Source organism: Mobula birostris, chromosome 19 (genome assembly GCF_030028105.1).
Source record: "Mobula birostris isolate sMobBir1 chromosome 19, sMobBir1.hap1, whole genome shotgun sequence".
NCBI lineage: Eukaryota > Metazoa > Chordata > Chondrichthyes > Myliobatiformes > Myliobatidae > Mobula > Mobula birostris.
Genome location: NC_092388.1, coordinates 2,345,820 through 2,370,064, shown reverse-complemented (window position 1 = coordinate 2,370,064; position 24,245 = coordinate 2,345,820). Strand labels below are relative to the sequence as shown.

Here is a 24,245-nt window from a genome sequence, read left to right as displayed (position 1 = left end):
TTTAATTTTATTTTCATGTTTGCACTTTATCCCATTGTAAAGCACTTTGAACTACTTCATCTGTATGTGAGTGCTCTATAAATAAGTTAATATTATTGATGCATTTTATCTTTTCTAAAGAAAATCTGTTTTCCAACATGTGCATTCTCTGACATTGTAGAAAGAACATTCAGTGCATGAAGTGATTAGTTTGCCTACATGTTTTGTGTTCCCTCTGTCAGAGCTTGGAATACTTTCCTAACTCCTGTGAGCTCAAATCTGAGAGAACCCAAGCTTCAATGTGGTTGCTTGACCCCCTTCTTATGGCAATTTTATCTCTAATGTAATATTGGATTAATATTTCGAGGTAATTAAAACTAGAAATGATTTAAAACTGATTTTCTTCACTATTTGTCATTCCATTTAGATCTTAAATGCAAAGCAAGAGATAAATGGTAATATTTTATGGAGCAAAACCAACCAGCCACCTGAGGTCAAAGTTCAAAGTAAATGTAGTATTACCATATATATACACTCTGGCCACTCCTTACGTATCCCCTGAATCTAATGAAGTTGCCACTGAGTGTGTGTTTGTGGTCTTCTGCTGTAGCCCATCCACTTCAAAGTTTAGTGTGCGTTTGGAGATGCTGTTCTGCACACCACTGTTGTAACACGTGGTTATTTGAGTTACTTTTACCTTTGTGTCAGCTGGAACCAGTTTGGCCGTTCTCTTCTGACCTCTCTCATTAACAAGGCAATTTTGTCCGCAGAACCTCTGCTCACTAGATTTTTTTAGTTTTTTGAACAATTCTCCATAAACTCTAGAGACTGTTGTGTGAAAATCTGAGGAGATCAGCAGTTTCTGAGATACTCAAGCCACTCTGACTGGCATGACCAATCATTCCATGGTCAAAGTAAGCTTGGATAACATTTCTTCCCCTTTCTGATGTTTGGTCTGAATAAACAACTGCTCCTCTTGACTGTTGAGTCGTTGCTACATGATTGGCTGATTAGATATTTGCATAAATGAGCGAGTGTACCTAATAAAGTGGCCACTGAGAGTAGGTTACCTTAGGGTTAACCTTAACCCATTTTCTTGCAGGCATTTAATGGAGAAAGTAAAGAAATACAATAGAGTTACGAAAAGCTACATAAACAATCTTTCCACTTGCCTGCACTGCGCATGAAGAGTTTTAGACCTAGCCTTTGGTTTCTGCACACACATACCCTTGTTTCCAACTTCACCAATCTTCCACACCAAATCTCACATCAGTCAAAAAGTACCTCTATTATGTTTGGACTTTATCCCATTAAAGAGTACTCTGAACTTTGCAAAGCTTGTTTGTATGAAACGTGCTCTATAAATATTATTATTTTGGATCTTACTTCCAAAATGCCTTTGATTTATTATAATTTGTCAGCAATCAAAATCCTCTCAGCCTGTTTCCTCAATCTCTGTTAAATCATTTGTTCTCTATACAAAGACTGTTGTTTAAACCAAAGCACTTTTATTTGAATGACAGCAATAATTTATGTTTGCCTTCTGTGATCCAGGTATTTCTCAGGGCCTGTGCACAAGTATCCTCCTGTCAGCAAGCAGTGGTTGAACCCCTGTCACCTGATGACTGGGACATATTGGTAAGGCGTTATTTACTTCACATCTGCTTACAACTAGAATATTCTGTTGTAAAGGTCTAAGTAATTAATGTGACAAATTAGTGTTCAAAGTAAATTTATTATTTAAGTACGTAATATATGCAACCCTAAGATTCATTCTCTTGTGGGTATTCATTGAAAATAGAAAGAAATACAATAGAATCAATGAAAAACCTCACTCGACAGGGATGGACGAATGACAAAAAACTGTATAAGTACAAAAAGGAAATAAAATACATAAGCATAACGAGTCCTTAAAAGTGAGTCCTAAGGTTGTGGAATCAGATCAGTATTGAGCTGAGTGAAGTTATCCCCTCTGGTTCAACAGCCTGATGATTGAGGGGTTGGTCCATCATCATGATCTGGTATTCAAGCACAACAGGTCACACTGCTGGAAAGATGGCATGTTATACAGTGGATTCCAGTTCATTGGTCCATTGGTTAATCGGAGCAGCTGCTAATTTGGGACAACTCTTAAAGAACGAAAACTAATTGAGAACACTGCTGTGATTGCCCCCATTTATTTGGGACACTATGCTGCTTAATTGGGGCAGGAGACTGTTGCCAGATTGGTTCTAACTGGTGTCAGTCTCGTGTACTTGTGTGGCCGTTATTTGCTACACCATTCGTTCCCCATTGACCTCCTCTGAATGTTGCTGACCATTGGATCCTCGCTTCGAGTCTACTTCGTCTGCTGGTCTGCCAACTCGTTCCATTCGCATCTTCTCTCTTCATCTCTCGCCGACAAAAGACTGCGAAATCCCTGCTCCCAGACTCACAAGAAAGAACAACATGCCTCTCATGCACACATTCCGAAGCCCCGTTACCTCTAGTCATAACCCAAACATTGCTGCTACAGAGAAACCATTACCTTAGGAGTAATACAGTACAGAGAGGCTATTGCATTACTAGTGAAACCTTACAGCGCATTACATGTGTGTTTTGTGTTCAAAAAGCAGTGATTTTGTCACTGATAGTTGGTGAGAAGTAAGCAGTAAGACAATTCAGAGCTGTTTTGCTCACTACAGTTTCATGCATTCAGACTTGGAGATGGCAGATATAGCTGGGAGTGAAAATGAAATGATTTCACTAGATCAAGTTAGGAACAAGGAAGAATTTGAAGATATCGACAATTGTCTTGAAGGGTTACAATGAAAATGAAGATTTGGAGGATGCAGTTGCCAATAGCATTGCACGAAGGCAATCCATTATCCACGCTAGGTGTATGCACTAATTTTGTTCATATACAGTCAATCAAAAGAACACTGGATGAATTCCTCCGATAACTATTGGGAACACTAATATCGGCAGTGTTCTCATTTGTTCTGTATTGCACTTAAATATATAATTTGTTACTCAGTTTGTCTTTTTTATACCTTTTTAACTATTTCCATTACACCTCAGTTAATTGAGGCAACTGCTTAATTGCCAAATTGTACTGATCCCGATGTGTTCCAATTAATCGGACCATTGTATTTCCAATGTCTAGTTTAAGTGCTGACAGTGTAATATTTCTCAGGTCCAGCATTATGTTGTAGTGACATTCTAACAACAATATTGTAATAGTTGTAGATATTTGATGCTAGAATCACTAATATAAAGAACTCTTCACTCTATATCTGACCCCAGGAGTGTGTGATGGGACAGTGTAGAGGGAACCACACTCTGTTTAACCCTGGGGGTGTATGATGGGATGGTATGGAGGGAGCTTCACTCTGTGTCTGACCCCTGGAGTGTGTGATGTGACAGTGTAGAGATCATAAGACTCAGGAGCAGAATTGGACCATTGGCCCATCGAGTCTGTTCCACCATTCAATCAAAGCTGATCCTCTTTTCCCTCCTTAGCCCCACTTCCTGACCTTCTCCTCATAACTTTTGATGCCATGTCCAATCAAGAACCTATCACTCTTTGCCTTTAATACACCCAATGACCTGGCCTTCACAGTTGTCTCAGGTAATAAATTCGACAAATTCACTACCTTCTGGCTATAGAAATTTCTCAGCATCTGTTTCAAATGGACACCCCTCCATCCTGAAGCTGTGCCCTCTTGTCCTAGACTCTCCCACCATGGGAAGCATCCTTTCCAAGGAACCTCACTCTATTTATTCCTGGTGGTATGTGATGGGATGGTGTGGAGGGAGCTTCATTCTGTGTCTGACCCCAAGAGTGTGTGATGGGACAATGTGGAGGGGATTTCACTCTGTGTCTGATCCTGGGAGTGTGTGCTGGGACAGTGTGGAAGGAACTTCATTCTATTTTTGGCCCTGGTGGTGTGTGATGGGATGGTGTAGAGGGAGCTTCACTCTGTGTCTGATCCCGGGCGTGTATGATCGGACAGTGTGAAGGAAGCTTCAGTCTGTGTATGACCCTGGGAGAGTGTTATAGGATAGTGTAGAGAGAGCTTCACTCTGTGTCTGACCCTAGAAATGTGTGATGGGACAATGTGGAGAGAGTTTCATTCTGTGTCTGACCCTGAAGTGTGAGTAGGTCCGTCAAGATGGTGAGGGTGACCAGTGGTGACATCCTGCATCCAGCTCACAAAGCTACCAGATACTCGTGTTCTAACTATACTTCTTCTGAATGGCAATTGATTGCAGCCTGTAATTTCCCTTTTAAAGATGTATTTTTGAGCTGACTAAATGATTTGGGATTCTGCGATCTCGGGGGATTTAGCGTGGATGAGTGCAGACTGCAGCTACGGACATTGCCAGTGGGTTACGCTGCATTGATTCCTAGTGGTGGAGCACAAACCCCTGGTCAGCTCAATTACTCCGCGCTGATTAAAGTCTCGGGCTTTAAGGACGAGAGCAGAAAATGAACAGATGTTCAGTGCTGTCAGCCTGCATTTGTCTGGTTTCTTCTCACTGTTCCTGATGGTGCAGGAGTTTTGGGTCTAACATAGCTGGGTCTGGGAGCAGCCATTGGGCTGCTCCAAGTTTGAAGGTCTCGGGATTGGGAGGAGGCATGACGGTCAGGTACGCAAGTCAGTGAGTCTGGAATTTTGAGATCTGGAGTTCGAAGTCCTGTCATCGGCAAGTCTTGCGGTTGGTAACAAAAGTCAAAGTCTGAAGGTTGCTCAGAACCCAAGGCCTGAGGCCTGGGGGTATGTCTGTGAGCCCACTGGGGAAGTTGGAAGCTGAAATATCTACAAGTCCGCTGGAGGCCCGGAGGCGTCTTCTGCTGGGGTTAGAGAACTGTGTGTGGGTAGGAGGGAGGGAGGAAAGGGGCTTGTCTTGGTATTATTGTGTTGTTGTTGCTACTTGTGTTGTTCTGCTAAGCAGTGTGGGCCCACTTTGTTGGCTCTGGAATGTGTATTGACACTTGTGGGCTGCCCCGAGCACATCCATAGATTGTGTTGGTTGTTAACAAATATGGCAGATTTCACTGTGTGTTATGAAGTGCATGTGATTAATTCTGAATCTGAATTCTGGTCTGTTTCTAGTTCATTAAGTACAGTAGTGACCTTTGAACTATTATTAATAATACAGTGGAATTGTTGGCTGTGTTTAGTTTTAAATTGCTGTTGAGTTGGAGCTAATTATTAAACAGCACCGATTTGATGATGGACTTTTTTCAGGAGCTCCATAGCACATCACTGGAAAACCACATCATGGACCAGATCCGGATTGTCTTTCCAGGAGGGGTCTTCCCATTGTGGATAGAGAAACATACTGTAATCTTTATTAAAATTGGTAAGTTAAAGTCAGTGAATCATGCTTTTCATTACTTATATTCACGCATATTATTTGTGCAGTATGTAGCTGTAATATTAATAGGATTATTAAAAAACGTCTACCATTGCACTTGTAGTAAGTGCTAGGTTTCTAGGAACAGGGTATGTTTTCCTGGGTGTAATTTCATAACAAAATTCCGGGAGTGTATCTGAAGTGGATGAATTGCTTAAAGGGTAAGTAGATGTAATTCCTATTTAGTGAATTGCATTTTGACCACCTTTCCACAACCTAATACATTAGAGGTTAGGAGGGTGATGGAATATTCTCCAAATGCCAGTTGAGTGGTGGTTGTCCATCGTGTCCGAAGATGATAGGAAACCTGTCTGGGAGAGTTTTTAAAGTGAAAAAGCCATTGCACTGGGGCAGGTCCACTCAGAATGCCGGGTCAGTGGTACAAGCAAGCGTCACAAACTGGGGTCTTCCTTGGTTGCAGTGGATGACCATGATATCTTCTGTGCCTTGTCATGTCCTTTGCTGTCCATGGAGCATTGTTGTATTTCCTTACAGTGAGTTGGATCTCACTGTCCAGGCCGCCAGAGCTGACTTCACCTGCAGGGACAGGCATGTCCTTATCTCAGGGTATGTGGCTGCCAGCTGCCCTCATCTGGTTTAGGACACCTGTCGAAGTAGTGTGTGTGGTGTGGCCACTGTCTCATTCAAACAGCTACTTGGAGCCACAGGTGAGAGCTGAGTGTCAGGTGGGGCCCAAAGGTGTCCGTTCTATGGCAGCTCACCTAGTTGACTACAGCTCCAATACACTCAGTACACTCCAATACAGCTCCAATACGCTGCAATGCACTCAATGCACTCCAGTGCAGTCAATGAACTCAATGCACTCCAGTGCAGTCAATGAACTCAATGCACTCCAGTGCACTCAATGCACTCAATGCACTCAATGCACTCCAGTGCACTCAATGCACTCCAGTGCACTCAATGAACTCAATGCACTCCAGTGCACTCAATGTACTCCAGTGCACTCAGTGTGCTCCAATACCGCTCCAATACACTCAGTACACTCCAATGCAGCTCCAATACCCTGTGCGGTTTCTCAATAAATAAATTTAAGGGAAGCAAGTACATGGAGACCCCATCAGCTGCAGGTTCTCTAGTAAATCACATACCATTTTGATTTGGCTTCATTGTGACCTCACAGTCAAAAGCTCTAAATCAGATGTAGAAGGCTTCTTTATTGCCGTTTCCATAACAAGTTTGTTTTACCAGTCAGGGTTGTTAGCCCTGAGGGGTACCCCTGAACGTGAAGGACCAGTGGACCACTGTTAGTCTGGCCTCTGCCTTTTGACCAGTCTGGCATGGGTGACCCTACCAAGAGCCAAATCTCCAAGCCCTTACTCCAGCCAGCATAGCTCTTCAGATCGTTAAGGTGCACAACAAAGTTGTGGTCCTCTGAGGATCAGGGCATTAATGTTATGTATAGAGCTGAGACATAATTCAATTGCAGCAGTCCTTCATTGACTATAAAGAGCTTTAGGTATCCTGAGGCATTAACAAAACATTACATAAGCACAAGAGGTTCTGCAGATACTGTAAGTCTAGAACAGCACACACAAAATGCTGGAAGAACGAGCAGTATGCCAAATATTGAATGCTAGGAGGGAAGAAAGTGAGTACAGTTACCATTACAAGGGAGAAGGTGCTCAAAAAGCTGAAAGACCTAAGGGTACTTAATTTACTCGGACCAGATGACCTGCACCCTAAGGTTCTGAAAGAGGTAGCGGTAGTGATTGTGGAGCCATGAGTAATGATGTTTCAAAAATTATTGGACTCTGACATGGTGCCAGAGGACTGGAAAATTCCAAATGTCACTTCACTCTAAGAAAGGAGGAAGGCAGCAGAAAGGAAATTATAGGCCAGTTAGCCTCGCCTCAGTGGTTGGGAAGATGTTGGAGTCAATTGTTAAGGATGAGGTGATGGAGTACTTGGTGACACAGGACAAGGTGGGACAAAGTCAGCACGGTTTCCTTCAGGGAAAACCTTGCCTGGTGAACCTGTTGGAATTCTTTGTGGAGATTCCAAGTAGGATAGATAAAGGGGGTGTAGTAGATATTGTGTATTTGGACTTTCAGAAGGCCTTTGACAACGTGCCACACATGAGTCTGCTTACCAAGTTAAAAGCCCATGATATTGCAGGAAAGTTACTGGCATAGTTAGGGTATTGACTGATTAATAGGAGGCAGCAAGTGGGAATAAAAAAAATTCTTTTCTGGTTGGCTGCCAGTGACCCATGGTGTTCTATAGAGTTTGGTGTTGGGACAGCTTTTTATACTGTGTATCAGTGATTTAGACGATGGAATAGATGGCTTTATTGCCAAGTTTGCAGATGATACAAGCAGTAGTGGAGGGGCAGGTAGTGTGAGGAAAGGGTAGGCTGCAGAAGGACTTAGGCAGGTGATGAGAATGGGCAAGAAAGTGGCAATCACGAAAGAGGGAAAAACTGCAGATGTTGGAAATCCAAGCAACACACACAAAATGCTGGAGGAACTCAGCAGGCCAGGGCAGTATCTACGGAAAAGTACAGTTGACATTTCAGCCCAAGACCCTTCGGCAGGAAATGAAATATAATGTTGGAAAATGCATGGTCATGCACTTCGGTAGGGAAGTTAAGGTTTGCATAAAAGACAAGGAAATGCATATAAGGTAGCAAAACTGAGTGGGAAGTTGGATGATTTGGAAGATTATAAAATCTAACAAAAGGCAACTAAAAAAGCTAGAAGAGGGGAAAAGATTAAATAAGAGGGCAGAGTAGCCAATAATATAAAGCATGATACCAAGAGTTTCTTCAGTTATATAAAGAGTAAAAGGGAGGTGAGAGTTGATGTTAGATGACTGGGAAATAATGCTGGTGAAGTAGTAATGGGGAACAAAGAAATGTCAGATGGACTTCATGGGTACTTGACATCAGTCTTCACTGTGGAAGACACTAACAGTGTACCAGAGGTCTGTGAGTGTCAGGGAGCAGGAGTGAGTGCTATTGCTATTACTAAGGAAAAAGCGCTAGATAAACGTAAAGTTCTTAAGGTGGATAATTCACTTGGACCAGATGGACTGCATCCCAGAGTCCTGAGAGAGGTTGCTGAAGAGATAATGGATGCATTGGTCATGATCTTTCAAGAATCACTTAATTCTAGTGTGACTCCAGAGGACTGGAAGATTGCAAATGTCACTCCACTCTTTAAGAAGGGACGAAGGCAAAAGAAAGGAAACTTTCGGCCAGTTAGCCTAACCTCAGTGGTTGGGAAAGTGCTGGAGTCTATTACTAATGTTGAGGTTTAGGGTTACTTGGAAACTAATGATAAGTCAAAGTCAGCATGGTTTCTGTCAAGGGAAATCCTGCCTGACAAATCTGTTAGAATTCTTTGAGGAAGTAACAAGCAAGGTGGACAAAGGAGAGGCAGTGGATGTCATTTACTTAGATTTTCAGAAGGCATTTGATAGGGTGCCACACAAGGCTACTGAACAAGATAAAACCCTGTGGCATTACAGGAAAGGTACTGGCATGGATAGTAGAATGGCTGACAGGAAGGAGGCAGTGTGTGGGAATAATGGGGGCCTTTTCAGGTTGGCTGCCGATGACTAGTAGTGTTCCTCGGGTCGGTATTGGGACCACTACTTTTCACGTTGTTTGACAATGATTTAAATAATGGAATTGATGGCTTTGTGGCAAAGTTTGCAGATGATATGAGGGTAAGTGGAGGGTAGGTAGTGCTGAGAAAGCAATGTGTTTGCACCCAGACTAAGACAAATTGGAAGAATGGGTAAAAAAAATAGCAGATGGAATACAGTGTTGTGAAATGTATGTTAATGCATTTTGGTAAAAGGAACAATAGTGCAGACTCTTAGCTAAGTGGGGAGAAAATTCAAACATCAGAGGTGCAGAAGGACTTAGCAGTACTCGTGCAAGACTCCCAGAAGGTTAATTTACAGGTTGAGTCTGTGATAAAGAAGACAAATGCAATGTTGGCATTTATTTCAATGAGAATAGAATATAAAAGCAAGGAGATAATGCTTAGGCTTTATAAGACACTAGTCTGGTCACACTTGGAGTATTGTCAACAATTTTGGGCCCCCAATCTCAGAAAGGATATATTATCATTGGAGAGAGTTCTGAGGAGGTTCATGAGGATGATTCTGGGAATGAAGATTTGGGCCTGTACTCACTGGAATTTAGGAGAATGCATGGGGATATCATTGAAACCTACCGAATGTTGATAGGGTGGATGTGGAGAGGACGTTTCTTAAGGTTGAGGTATCCAGAACTAGAGGGCACAGCCTCAAAATTGAGGGGGTGACCTTTTAGAACAGAATTAAGGAGGAGTCTTTTTAGCCACAGCATAGTGATCTGTGGATTGCTCTGCCACAGGCTGCAGTGGAGGCCAAATCTGTAGGTATATTTAAGGTGGAAGCTGGTTGTTTCCTGATCGGTCAGGGCATCAAAGGATATGGCGAGAAGACAAATGTATGGGGTTGAGTGGGATCCGGGATCAGCCATGATGGAATGGTGGAGCAGACTTGATGGGCTGAATGGCCTAATTCTGCTCCTATGCCTTGTGGTCTTAAATAAACACGTGGACTATTTCCTAAACGGAGAGAAAATTTTAAAATCTGAGATGCGATGGGACTTGGGAGTCCTTGTGCTGAACACCCTGAAGGTTAACTTGCAGGTAGAATTGGTGGTGAGGAAGGCAAATGCAGTGTTAGCATTCATTTCAAGAAGTCTAGGATACAAGGTCAGGGATGTGATGCTGAAGCTTTTTATAAGGTACTGCTTTGGCCTCACCTTGAGTATTGTGAACAGTTTTGGGCTCCTTATCAAAGAAAAGATGAGCTGACACTGGAAAGGGTTCAGAGGAAGTTCACAAGGATGATTCTGGAAATGAAAGGGCTATTATACGAGGAACGTTAGATAGCTCTGGTTCAGTACTCAAGTTGAATTTAGGAGGATGAGGGGGATTTCATTGAAACCTTTTGAACGTTGAAAGGCCTAGACAAAGTAGATATGGAAAGGATGTTTCCCATAGTGGGTGAGTCTTGGAGAAGAAGACACAGTCTCAGGATAGAGGGGCATCTATTTAAAACAGATGCAGAGAAGTTTCTTCAGCCAGAGGGTGGTGAATTTGTGGAATTTGTTACCTGAGGCAGCTGAGGAGGCCAGGTTGTTGAGTGTGTTTCAGGCAGAGAGTGATAGGTTCTTGATTGGACATGGCATGAAAAGCTGTGGGGTTAAGGAGAGGGAAAAAAGGAGGATTAGCCTTGATTGAATGTCGGAGCAGACTCAATGGGCCTATGGCCTCATTCTGCTCTTGTGTCTTATGGTCTACCTCAGTTAGTCAGGCAGCATCTGTGGAAAGGAATAAAGAGTTGACGTTTCAGGCCAGCATCCTTCCTCAGGACTGGGAAACCAGAAGCCAAAGTAGAAGGTGGGTTAGGGAAGGAGTACAAGCTGGTAGGCGGTAGCGAAGCCGGGTGTGGGTGTGGGGATGAAGTGAGAAGCTGTGAGGTAAGGGTGGAAGAGGCAAAGGGCTGAAGAAGGTGGAATCTGTTAGGGGAGGAGAGTGGACCGTGGGTTTAAGCGGGGAGGAGGGGAACCAGAAGGAGGTGATGACCAAGTGAGGAGATGAGAAGGAGTGAAAGTGGATTCTGAATGGGGAATGGAAAAGGAGAGAAGGGGGAACAGAAGTTAGAGAAATCGGTGTTCATGCCATCAGGTTTGTGGCTACATTACATAAATGCAGTTCTTCCACATGATCTTTCTTTTTTTGGTCTAGGCTCTTTAACACCCGCTGCTGCGTATGGAAGGTTGGAACCCTTCACTGAACTCATTGTCTCACCCAAGATGCGACATGTGGAAGAAAGTTCTGGTGAAAGCAACAACGTGAGTGGAGAGTTCAACTCGAGCAGTAACAAAATGCACTCTGATGTAGGAGAGAAGCCTAGCATTGAGCATGGTTCCAAAGGATTGTATGAACATACAATGATGCCTCAGAACATCATGTCAAATATATGGCATTTGATAAAAAATATATTCTCCGTAAATCTAGAAGTTCCAGGACAGCATCCTTCAAAAGCTATTGACATAGATACATTTTTAAGCACCTTTTCCAAGTCTGTTGAAATAGACTCAATATTTAGAGTAAGTAAAGAATTTCCTTATGATTTAGAGGTACAGCACTCATTACCGTGGAACCAAAGACAGGCTGATACAGTTCATATCTTTCCCGATCATCGAGACGCACACACTCTGAGCAGTCGTGATATGCAGATTGCTTATGGAAAACTCTCAAAGCTTTTGTCACCCAGACAACACAAAGAACTATCCAAGCAAGGTGCACAAGTGAAGAAAAATGCAATTAGTGATGGAAGTGACTCCAAAACTGGAACGATCAAAACGGAAGAAAATGAAGCCTGCATTGTTAAAATAATTACTCATGGATGTGAACAATCAGCATTTAAATCTGCAGGTTTTCACACTGGAAAAGTCTGGGTTAGTATTGTGAATTGCAACTTTTTTTTTCCAAAGTGTGTATTCATTTTTCACTGATTTTCATTGTTTATCTAGACTATTGACAAGGTGTTAATTAGAGCAAAGCACTGATGAGTAAAAACTCCATTAATGTCAGGTACTGGACTTGACAGCTACCTTTTAATCAAATATTGTCAGTGTGGTTGCTGTCCCTCCGTCACCCCACTAATCCCTCTGAAGTGTCATTTATTGGAATGTGCCAGTTGGAGAGCACAGAATTACAGCTGTGGTTGTGCCAACCTTTTAACCTCCTCTAAGATCAATCTAACCCTTCCCTCCTGCATAATCTTCCATGTTTTTTCTATCATTCATGTGACTATCTAAGAGACTCTTAAACTTCTCCAATAATCTGCCTCTACCACCACCCCATGGCAGAGCATTCCACACACCCACCACTCTATATAAAAAAAAACCTGCCTCTGGCATCCTCCCCCCACACTTTCTTCTAAACACCTTAATTGAATTGACTTTATTACTTACATCCTTCACATACATGAGGGGTAAAAATCGTTATGTTATGTTTCCGTCTAAATGTGCAATTTATAGTAATTTGTAATAAATAGTTTGTACAACAGGACAGTCAATATAACATAGAAATAAAATTGTATCAGCATGAATTAATCAGTCTGATCGCCTGGTGGAAGAAGCCTGTTGGTCCTGGCTTTTGTGCTGCATTTCCCAGATGATAGCAACTGGAACAGTTTGTGGTTGGGGTGGCTCGGGTCCCCAATGATCCTTTGGGCCCTTTTTACACACCTGTCTTTGTAAATGTCCTGAATCGTGGGAAGTTCACATCTTCAGATGCACTGGGCTGTCAGCACCACTCTCTGCAGAGTCCTGCGATTAAGGGAGGTGCAGTTCCCATAGCAGGCAGTGATGCAGCCAGTCAGGATGCTCTCAATTGTGTCCCTGTAGAAGAGGCACTGTTGTGCTTTTTTTCACCACACAGCCGGTATGTACAGACCATGTGAGATCCTCGGTAATGTGTATACTGAGGAACTTAAAGCTGTTTACCCTCTCATCCCCAGATTCACTGATGGCAATGTGCATTAGCCCGTCTCCATTCCTCCTCTAGTCCACAACCAGCTCCTTTGTTTTTTCAACATTAAAGGAGAGGTTGTTTTCTTGACACCACTGTGTTAGGGTGATGAGTTCTTCTCTATAGCCTACTTCATTATTATTTGAGATTAGGCCAATCAATGTAGTATCGTCAGTGAATTTAATTAACAGATTGGAGCTGTGGGTGGCGACATAGTCATGGGTATAGAGAGAGTAAAGGAGGGTGCTTCGGACACAGTCTTGGGAGTACCTGTGTTGGGGTCAGAGGGTCAGAGGTGGGGGAGCCCACTCTTACCACCTGCTGGCGATCTGACAGGAAATCCAGGATTCAGTTGCGTTAGGCAGGGTGAAGGCAGAGGTCGCTGAGCTTCTTGTCGAGCCTGGAGGGAATTATGGTGTTGAATGCTGGACTGCAGTCCAAGAACAGCATTCTCACATAAGCATCCTTTTTCTCCAGATGTGTAAGGACGGTGTGTAGAGCTGTGGCTATTGTGTCTTCTGTTGATCAGTTATGAGCATAATATTAATTATGCCCCTTCATATTAGCCATTTCCACCCTGGAAAAATTCTCTGGCTGTTCGCTCAATCAATATCTTCTTGTGTACACCTTTATCTTGTCACCTCTCATCCTTCTTCATTCCAAACAGAAAAGCCCTATCTTATTCAACCTATCATCAGAAGCTCTCTAATCCAGGCAGCATCTTGGTAAATCTCATCTGCACACTCTTTAAAATTTCCACATCCTTCTATAATGAGGCAAGCAGAACAGGGCACAATATTCCAATTGTGGCCTAAGTGCCGTAGTTCTCAATTCTATTCTGCATAAAGATTCACTTTTACTTTATTATTATAAAAATATGACTAGTATAGCATAAATTATATTACCACTATTTGTTTAGTTGTTGAAATTGTAATTTCTTGTCTTTGTGGGATTCATTTTTTTTAATCAAATGTGTTTAAAACAGGGCAGCACGGTTATGTTCAAAGATTTTGTCAGTGCTGCGGTCTTTGTTTCTGTTTTTCCTTTTGAATCCATTTTTGTTTGACTTGGTTAATTAGATTGATACTCCAGTTAAAATAGTTGCAACACCTTAGTATTAAACTATAGTAATGCTCAGTTGTTCAACTGATGAAAAGACTATTAAAAGCTGCGCTATATACAGTTGCAAAGTCACTGTGTTTCAGCAATAATTAATTGTGAAACATTTGCATATTTTCAAAGATGGCTGTATACCAAGATAAAGATTAGCTTTATTTGTGACATGTAGATCAAAACATGCAGTGAAATGTATTGCAACACATACAAAATGCTGGAATTTGTTGCCATGAGCGGCTGTGGAAGCTAGATCATTGGGTGTATTTAAGGTATTTGTAGATAGGTTCTTGATCAGCCAGGGCATCAAAGGGTATGAGGTGAAAGCAGGGGAGTGGGGATGACTGGAAGAATTGGATCAGCCCATGATTGAATGGTGGAGCAGGCTCGATGGGCCAAATAGCCTACTTCTGCTCCTAGATCTTATGGTCTTATGGAGCTCAGCAGGCCAGGCAGCATCTATGGAATAGAGTGTAGTTGACGTTTTGGGCTGCTGAAACCCTTTGGCAGGACTGTACTCTTCAATAGGTGCTGCCTGGCCTGCTGAGTTCCTCCAGCATTTTGTGTGTGTTGCTCCGATTTGCAGCATCTGCAGATTTTCTTTTGTTTGTGAGAGAAATGCATTGTTTGCGTCAAATCTAATCAGTGAGGATGTATTGGGAGCAGCCTGCAAGTGTTGACGTGCTTCTGGCACCAACACAGAAGCCCACAACTTACCAACCCTAACCAGGATGTCTTTTGATTGCATCAAAACATACAGTGTGTTAATGTGTTGCATTAAGTGATGTGCTGACTGCTATGCTACCATGCCATTATTTTATTTCCCCAGGGTAGTGTTGATCTTTTTGATATGGCCCAGAAAAAATCTAATTTAGTGAGATTAAATATCAGATACAGCTGCAATTCTTTGCCACCTGTAATGGTAATCATTTAAAATGATATCTATGCTCCTCAGATATTACATGCCATTAGGTACACCTGTACATCTTCTCGATTATCTGATCAGCTAATCATGTGGCGAGCAACTCAAAGCATAAAAGCATGCAGACATGGTCAAGAACTTCAGTTGTTGTTCAGACCAAACGTCAGAATAAAGAAGAAATGTGATCTAAGTGACTTTGACTGTGGAATGATTGTTGGTGCCAGTTGGGGTGGTTTGAGTATCTCAGAAACTGCTGATCTCCTGGGATTTTTACACACAGCAGTCTCTAGCGTTTACAGAAAATGGTGCAAAAAAAAAACATCAAGTGAGTGGCAGTTCTGTGGGCAAAAAGACTTTGTTAATGAGAGAGGTCAGAGGAGAATGGCCAGACTGGTTCAAGCTGACAGGAAGGTGACAGTAACTCAAATAACCACGTGTTATGACAGTGGTGTGCAGAGGAACATCTTTGATTACACAACACTTTGAATCTTGAGGTGTATGGGCTATAGCAGCAGAAGACCTCACCAGGTTCCATTCCCCTACCGAAAAAAAAAAGTGACCAGGCAGTGTAGATATCAAAGATGAATTTGACTGTGTATTACTTGTGTAAAATGCACCTTGTAAAAGCCCCTCAGGACATTCTAAGCTGGTAAAGCTATTGGCCTTAAAGTGTTTATATAACAAAAGTAAAACCAACTATAATGATGTGCTTCAATATATTACTTAATATCAGTTTTCTTTTATTAGATTCCAGATGGATTGAGGAAGAAGTTGAAAGTGGAGGCATCTGCTGCTGTTAGGATAACTTCATTAAAATTACATCCTCTTCTTCCTACCAGTATTCGGTTGCAGCCAATGCAAAGGCCGGTGAGTGATGGTATCAGAAATAGTGGTATTTAAATTTCCCCTCGGAAATTGAATCAGTTTCTTCTCCAAACAAGAGATCAGAAAAGTAACCACTGTCAAAATCCTGCTCACTCTGTCCTTTAGCCAGTGATTACTGCACTGAATAAGACCGCTAGACGTAGGAACAGTACTCGTCCATTCGGCCCATCAGACTCTCTCTGTCGTTCATTATAGCTGGTTTATTATCCCTCCTTCTTCATGCAACCTTAGTCATGCCCTGACTAATCAAAACCTATCAGCCTCCACATTAAATGTACCCAATGACTTGGCCTCCATAGCCCTCTGTGGCAATAAATTCCATGGATTCACCACCCTCCGGTTAAAGGAATTCCTCCTCATCTCTGTTGTAAAGGAATGTCCTCTATTCTGAGGCTGTGCTCTCTGGTCCTAGACTCCCCCACTATAGGAAGCATCCTGTCCACATCCACTCTATTTTGGGCTTTCAATATTTGATGAATTTGAATGAGATTCTGCACATTTTTTCAAACTCCAGCAAGCACAGACCCAGGACAATCAAACCACTCCTCATAGAATTACTGCTGAGAAGTTTACAGATCAGTTGTTTTAAGTGATTTTTTTTATTTTGGAGGAAAGTTAGGTCAGTTTAATGCAACAAATCATCATTACAACTGTAATTGTAACCTCCATTTTAATCCCTAATAGATCAAATTATATTTTAAAAAAACTGCAGGTGAAGCTAGTTTCATCATGGTTTATGTCATTTAATTCAGGGGTTCCCAACCTGGAGTCCATGGACCTTTGCTTAATGGTATTGCTCCATGGCATAAAAAATGTTGGGAACCCCAGAAGTTGGGTTATGATTTTAATTTCATGGTCACTTGTCTGAAATTCCATTTATTCATTAAGATGGCATTTTATTGTGTTCAAAATGTTCTTTGAAAATTGTGAAAACTTTCAGGTAAGTTTATTTGAGACTACGTAAAATTGTGTTGAGCAATCTTCAGGATGGAGAAAGGAGATCTAATTGGAAAGAAAATGGCCAACTTCTGGACTTTAATTAATGTAGTTAAAATATGTAAATATGTAACAGTTTGTAACTGAGATGAATATTCATGGTTAATGTTTCTACTTGAACTGCATGATTTCTGAAATACTTTCAGTGAAGTTGAAATGATACTAAATTATTATACACAACAGAATTATACAAAATAAATTGAAATATTTAGTCATAGTCATATTTTATTGACTACATATTTGGCTTCTAAATAAGTATTCCAATATACTTCAGGTCTGAATTTTAGGAAATTAATTTATTTCTCTCTTTTTCAGCCAGAGGAGATGAAAGATGATGATGTTAAATCCTCCTTTGTTTCATGGCTCAGTAACGTGAGCTCTGACAATTTCCCATTTTTTGCAGCGTTATCAAATCTTGTGGAAATAGAGGTTGCTGGACGTAAGTAATGAGTGTTGGCATTAACTTAAACTGGGATGCTAGAAGATGTATTTATTTTACTGTCGATTCAGAATTGGGTTTAATGACACTGCCAAGATATATATATCTTTAATATTAAACTCCCTCTGTAAAAATAATTATTACATTGATCTTGCATCATACAAATGTACAAAATAAAATTCATCTGAACAAATTCATTTGAATGCTGAAGACTATTACAGGTCCACAATCCCTTATCCGAAATCCTTGGGGCCAGTTGCATTTTGGAATTCAGATTTTTTTGGATTTCATACCTCCCCCTAATACCAAAAAAGACGTATGCTCAAGTCTCTTATTTAACCTGTCCCAGTGCAGTGGAGTTTAGGACCCAGCGGCGCACCAAACCTACGCACATCCTCCTGTATACTTAAAATCATCTCTAGATTACTTAGAATACCCAATGCAATGTAAATGCTATGTAAATGTTATACTGTATTGTTTAGGGAATAATGACAAGAAGAAATTTTATTTCCAACAAAAACATTCAATAGAACATAAAAATATACAGCTTGAAATGAACCGAATCAAAAACATGGTAAATGACTTACTGGAATAAATGTAGAATATCACTGTCACTGTCACTATAAAACTTAAGTAACTTGTCTTTCTGTTTATTTAAATCATATATAGTGGTAGTTCTGACACTATTTTCTTCAGTAAGGTGCCGCACAGACACACCACGATCAAGCTTCTGCAATAACTCCACTTTCTGCGTTATTGATAATGATAGATGCTTCCTTCTCTTTTTCTCATTGTTACCCATAGGGGTACCTGCAGCTCTTTTTGACATTTTCATAGTGAAATTAAACACAAAGTCAACAGTGAACACGAAATATCAGCGAACAGCAAATGCACGTGTAACCAGTACAAGCGCAGAGTTACAACTGACGTCTGGCGGCCTCTGCTAGTGCTGCCACATCACACCTGAGTGACGTCAACTGTTGGCGAAAAAAAACTGGTTTTCGGAGCTTTTTGGATTTCAGGATTTCGGATAGAGGAATGTGCACCTGTATTAACATTAAATTAATTTCATGTTATAGCACTTACTATTACACAATGTCCAAATTTTTACCTATATTGATTTGAAACAAATAATGTTTAATACATAGCAGATGTAGACAGTGTATTGTGATTATGATGACACTGCATTTATCTGAGATTATTTTAAGCTGGAGTTAATTAAGGTATTATTGGTATCAGAATGATGTGTCTTCCTTTGGAAATCAAAGCCCCCCCCCCCCCCCCCCACCACCACCAAGGGCCACTGGCCCATTATCTTCAGGCCACCCTTAATAATGTCGATCATGGAATCTTGATGTGCTAACGCATTTTCAATGCCATTTTGTACAGCAGAATTCTCATTTTTAACTTAGAATGACTAACTTTTTTTTTCTTGTGTGTTTTTGTGATCAAGTTCAGACTTCTTTTCAGCTGAAGTGCCAAATATAATACAACAAAAATTATTAATAGCAAAACCCTTAACTAATTTATAAATTTCTAACAACACACACAAAATGCTGGAGGAACTCAGTATCTATAGACATGAATAAACAGTTGACATTTCTAGTCAAGTCTCTCCCTTAAGACTGGTCAGGAAGGGAGAAGACAGCAGAGGAAGATGGTGGGTGGGGGAGGGGAAGGAGGATAGCTAGTAGGTGATAGGTGAAGCAAGGTGGGTGGGAAAGGTAAAGGGCTGGAGAAGAGGGAACCTGATGGGAGAGGAGAAGGAAACAGAAGGTGCATTGCTAGAAGGTGATAGGAAGGGGAAGAGTGGGGGTGGGGTCGATGGATAAATTACTTTTTCATCTTGTTCATTGCCTGCCAAGAAGATGCAAGACAACCATCTATGTCTCCTTTATCTCTGTGGAAAGATTTAGGTGTGTTTGGAGTCAAGTTGGTGGTAATTTTAAGTGTAAAAACAATAAGATGATTCTATCACTTTGTGTTGCAGGTGAGACTGAATTTATGCTGTATGTCGAACAAGTTGTAGGCAAGTCAAAAACTGAAGAGAATGAATGCTTTTTATTGTATCCCAGTGTAATTGCCAAAGTTGATATAAAGGTAAATATTCGATACCCTCTGGTTATACATCTCCTGTAAACTTCTCTTCGTAGTGCTCCAGTTTCTTCCCACACTACAAAAACCTGCAGGTTAGGGTCAGTAAATTATAAGCATGCTGTGTTGCCACTTGAAGCTTGGCGACACCTGTGGGCTTCCTAGCACAATTCTGACTGATTTAATTTGATGCAAATGACGCATTTCACTGTATGTTTCAGTGCACATCTGACAAATAAAGCTAATCTTTATCTTTGAGGTATGTATACTTATAAGACTTAGTGCAATTCAAAATAATGTAGGTCAAACCCCTCTCAGTAATTGTATAGTTTAGAACGGGTATAGACCCAAAAGTTCAATGTAAAATTTATTAACAGAGTACTGTACATAGATGTCACCAGACACAATCCTGAGATTCTTTTTCTGCGGGCATACTTAGCAAATTTATATAACAGTAACTGTAAACTGAATAACAAACTGTGCAAATGCAAATATAAATAAATAACAACAAATAACAAGTACGAAGTGCATGAACTAACAAGATAAAGAGTCCTCAAAGTGAGACCATCGGTTGTGGGAGCTCCAGAAATAGAATGAGTGTACTTATCTCCTTTGGTTCAAAAGCCTGATGGTTGAGGGGTAGTAACTATTCTTCAATCTGGTGGTGTGAGTCCTGAGACACTTGTACCTTCTATCCGATGGCAGCAGTGAGAACAGAGCATGGCCAGAGTAGTGAGGATCTTTGATGATGGATGCTGCTTTTCTATGACAGTGTTTCATGTAGATGTGCACATTAGTTGGGAGGGCTTTACTCTTGATGTACTGGGCTGAATTCACTACCTTTTGCAGGATTTTCCATTCAAAGGCATTGGTGTTCCCATGTCAGGCCGTAATGCAGCCAGTCAGCACACTTTCCACCACACATCTATAGATGCTTGCCAGGGTTTTTGATGATGTGGAATCTCCGCAGACTCCTGAGGAAGTAGAGTTGCTGTTGTGCTTTCTTCACAGGGATATTTATATGATGGGTCCAGGACTGGTCCTCTGAGATACTGACACCCAGGAATTTAAAATTACTGACCCTCTTCAGTTCTGATCCTCTGATGATTACTGGCTCATGGACCTGTGGTTTCCTCTCCTCAAGTCTACAATCAGTTCCTAGGTCTTATTGAGCGAGAGGTTGTCGTTATTACCCCCTCAGCCAACTTTTCAGTCTCCTTCCTGTATGCTGATTCATCACCCCTTTGACTGACAGCAGTGGTGTCATCAGCAAACGTGTCTATGGTGTTGGAGCTGTGCTTAGGCACCCAGTCATAGGTGTAAAGCGAGTACAGCCAGAGAGGTTATACACATTTCCTTGTGGTGCTGCTGTGCTGATGGGAATTGTGGAGGAAATGTTGTTGCCAATCTGAACTGACTGGGGTCTGCTACTGAGGAAATCCGGGATGCAATTGCACAAGATCCAGTGTACTTTAGATAGCTTTGTGCCTCTTACTTGTAATCCTCCTGAATGTTGAAAGTGTATCACACTGCTGCCAGTATGTAGAGGGTATTGAAAAAGAAATGGTTCCCTGTCAACGTAAATGCATTGCTGTTTACTTTCTATCTGATGAATACCCATGAAGATGATTCACACATTTCTCCATAGTTCCTCAGCAACCACACTTTTCATCACTTTCATGCTTTAATTATCTTTGCGGACTAGAATCAATTCTTGTTTGATATAATTTCTCCTCCTCTGCACTTTAAGATATTTTTGCTGTACAAGTAAATTCCTGCTTGAATGATGGATGAGTTATTTGGATTAGTTTATTGTTACAAAAATATAATCTTGCCAAATCATTTGCAGCTGTGTTTGTAATGGACATATAATTTTGTAAGCCTTTATTGTACATTAATGAAAATGTGACAAAAAATTCAGTGTAGCTGCATTATTCCTTAAGGTAAGCTGTCATTTATATCTTGATATTTTAATACAATGATTAACTTTTGTTGTGTGTCTTGCTGAAGATTTCCAGCATCTTCAGAATCTCTTGTGTTTATGATGAACTCTGCTGCTTTCTGAAAAGGTGATCCTGCAGCCTCCAGTGAAGGACTCCACTCAAGTCAGGACCGCTGATGATATTGACCAGGTGCTTCCATTTTACAAATTCAGTTGCTTGGGGTAAGAATTTTATTCAGTTTTCATTTGCAATATTTTTCCACATCTAAATCACTGCGGTGCCAAGGGACATCAGCACGAGGATAGGAAAGCCTCCTTTTAATTTGTAACTAATGGCTTCAATGTTATTTTCAGTAGTGGCCTATTTGCATAATTTATTCACAGTTTCTAGTCTTTGTGTCATGCCTTTCTGCCTCTGTTTGACTTACAAGCTTACTAGTTAGGACCTATGAATATATCCTGCAGTTAGTTTAAAGTGCCTACTGTATATGTCACCATATACTACCCTGAGATTCATTTTCTTGCAGGCATTCACAGTAGAACAAAGGAGTGCAATAGAAACTGAAAAACTACACACAATGTGCAAAAGAAGACAAATTGTGTAAATGCAACTTCATATCTGCATCTCTTTGCTGCAGACTTCTCCAACACTTAAAAACATTCTAAGTATTCTTTGCAGATACAATAGTCTTTTAAGAGCCTCTTAGATAGGTACACGGAGCTTAAAAAAATAGAGGGTTATGCACTAGGGAAATTCTAGGCAGTTTCTAGAGTAGGTTACATGGTCGGTACAGCGTTGTGGGCCAAAGGGCCTGTAATGTGCTGTAAATTTCTGCGTTTTATCTTCTAAGCATTAAAAACACCATCGGTATGTCAGTTCCTAAGTCACAACATGCTCTAGAACACAATAGTATTATATTGGCAAGAAAGGTATATTTTCGTTCTGTGCACTTGTACATTAATTACATTTGGTGTCAGCACTTTTAAAATGAATTATGTCTTGCCTTTTACTTTGCTGGCAGGAAAGCATTTGCCAAACCTTGTGTTTATAGAGTCATAGAAAAGTAAAACGCGGAAGCAGACCTTTTGGCCCATCTAGTCTGTGCCGAGCCATTTCAACTGCCTACTCCCAACGACCTGCACCGGGATCATAGCCCTCCATACCTTTCGCTTAGACATTCAAATCAAGCTCGCATACACCGCTGGTACTGGCAGATCATTCAACACTCTCACGACTCGCCGAGTGAAGAGGTTTCCCCTCATGTTCCCCTTAAACATTTTACTTTTCCCCTTTAACCCATAACGTCTGGTTGTAGTCCCACCCAAGATCAGTGGAAAAAGCCTGTTTGCATTTACTCATATCTATACACCTTATAATTTTGTATACTTCTATCAAATCTCCTCTTAATCTCCTAAATTCTAGAATAAAATCCTAACCTATTCAATCTTTCATTGTAGCTCATGTCCTCCAAAAGAACCCTGAAGAGGGGAAAGAAAGAAATATTAAAGATAGAGGTAGAGTTGTGTCCGAAGATGCAAACAAAGGAGTTGCTGTGGCGCCATCATCCTAAACTCTGAGTTCATCTTGTGTACGTTTGTTTTTGTTCATCTTTGTGTGTAGTTTTCCATCAATTCTGTTGTTTTTTTAATATTTACTGTGAATGCCCACAAGAAAATTATTCTTGAGGTAGTATATGGTGACATATATGTACTTTAATGATAAATTTACTTTGGACTTTGACCTCTCAATCCTCCCCAGCTCTTTTCCTGCAATCTGAGTTTTTCAATCACCTCGGTGACCATATGTTCTCACACCATCAACCTTGGTGGTCCTGGACTGAGAAACCAAGTTGGTGGTTCTACACAAGTTCTGTTCCTTTCCTATCCGTGTTCCAAGGCATTGCCACACCTTCTCAACACTTCCATTTCTGGCATCTCCAACGTCCATTATAATACTCCCTGACCCTGTCTAAAATACAATACTGGCCTGAAACGTCAACTGTTGACTCCTCTCAATAAATACTGCCTGACCCACTGAATTCCTCCAGCATTTTGTGTGGGTTTGAACCTTGGGTATGATTTTATATTTTTCAGAATCAGAATTGGGTTTAATATCACTGGCAATGTGTTGTGAGATTTGTTATCATGCGGCAGTAGTACATTGCAATGCATAATGATAAATTTTTTAAAGCTATAAATTACAAAAACAAGCCTAAAAATAAATAAGTAGTGCAAAATTAAAGCAAAAAAAAAGAAAACATAGTGAGGTAGGTAGTTACATGGGTTCATTGTCCATCTGATGGCGGAGGGGAAGTAGCTGTTGCTAAAGCGTTGAGTTTGTGTCTTCAGGCTCCTGTACCATCACCTTCAGAAGACAGCATGTCCTGTGTGATGGGGGCCCTTAACGATGGGTGGTGCACCTTGAGGGATCGCCTATTGAAGATGTCTTTGATGCTGTGGAGGCTAGTGCCCACGATAGAGCCGACTGAATTTACAACTCTGCAGTTTTTTCCGATCCTGTGTAGCATTCCCACCACACCAGACAGTGATGCAACCAGTTCGAATGCTGTCCATGGTATTTCTGTAGTAATTTCCTAGTCTTTGGAGGCATACCAAATCTCTCACCAAAAATAATTTTAGTGAATGATCATTAGCAAACCCACTTCCTGCTTGACCAACTAATAGAGCTTTAAACTTGCCAAATAATCATCAGGATATATTCAGGGTTATTTATTAATACTCTTTTCTCGTCACTTTGGAAGATTTTTTTTCTTCTGTTTCTCTGGGAAGCTTTCTGTTGTGTTGGATAACTCATCTGCAGTATGACTGTTAATCATGGCTTGATGTGAATATCTGTTGAACATACAATACAAGACTATTAGATATAGGAGCAGAATTAGGCCATTT

At 41.0% G+C, this 24,245-nt stretch overlaps 1 protein-coding gene across 4 annotated transcripts in view; it reads left to right on the top strand.

The window, feature by feature from the left end:
* Positions 1-24,245, top strand: part of pex1 (peroxisomal biogenesis factor 1) — an 89,448-nt gene that overhangs the window by 6,080 nt on the left and 59,123 nt on the right. For all 4 annotated transcript variants that reach the window (XM_072283110.1, XM_072283109.1, XM_072283112.1 and 1 more), the window contains exons 3-9: positions 1,534-1,617; positions 5,214-5,328; positions 11,154-11,869; positions 15,730-15,849; positions 17,179-17,302; positions 19,293-19,402; positions 21,466-21,560. In XM_072283110.1, coding sequence (XP_072139211.1) covers positions 1,534-1,617; positions 5,214-5,328; positions 11,154-11,869; positions 15,730-15,849; positions 17,179-17,302; positions 19,293-19,402; positions 21,466-21,560 — 1,364 coding nt within the window. The remainder of the gene's footprint in view (positions 1-1,533; positions 1,618-5,213; positions 5,329-11,153; positions 11,870-15,729; positions 15,850-17,178; positions 17,303-19,292; positions 19,403-21,465; positions 21,561-24,245) is intronic.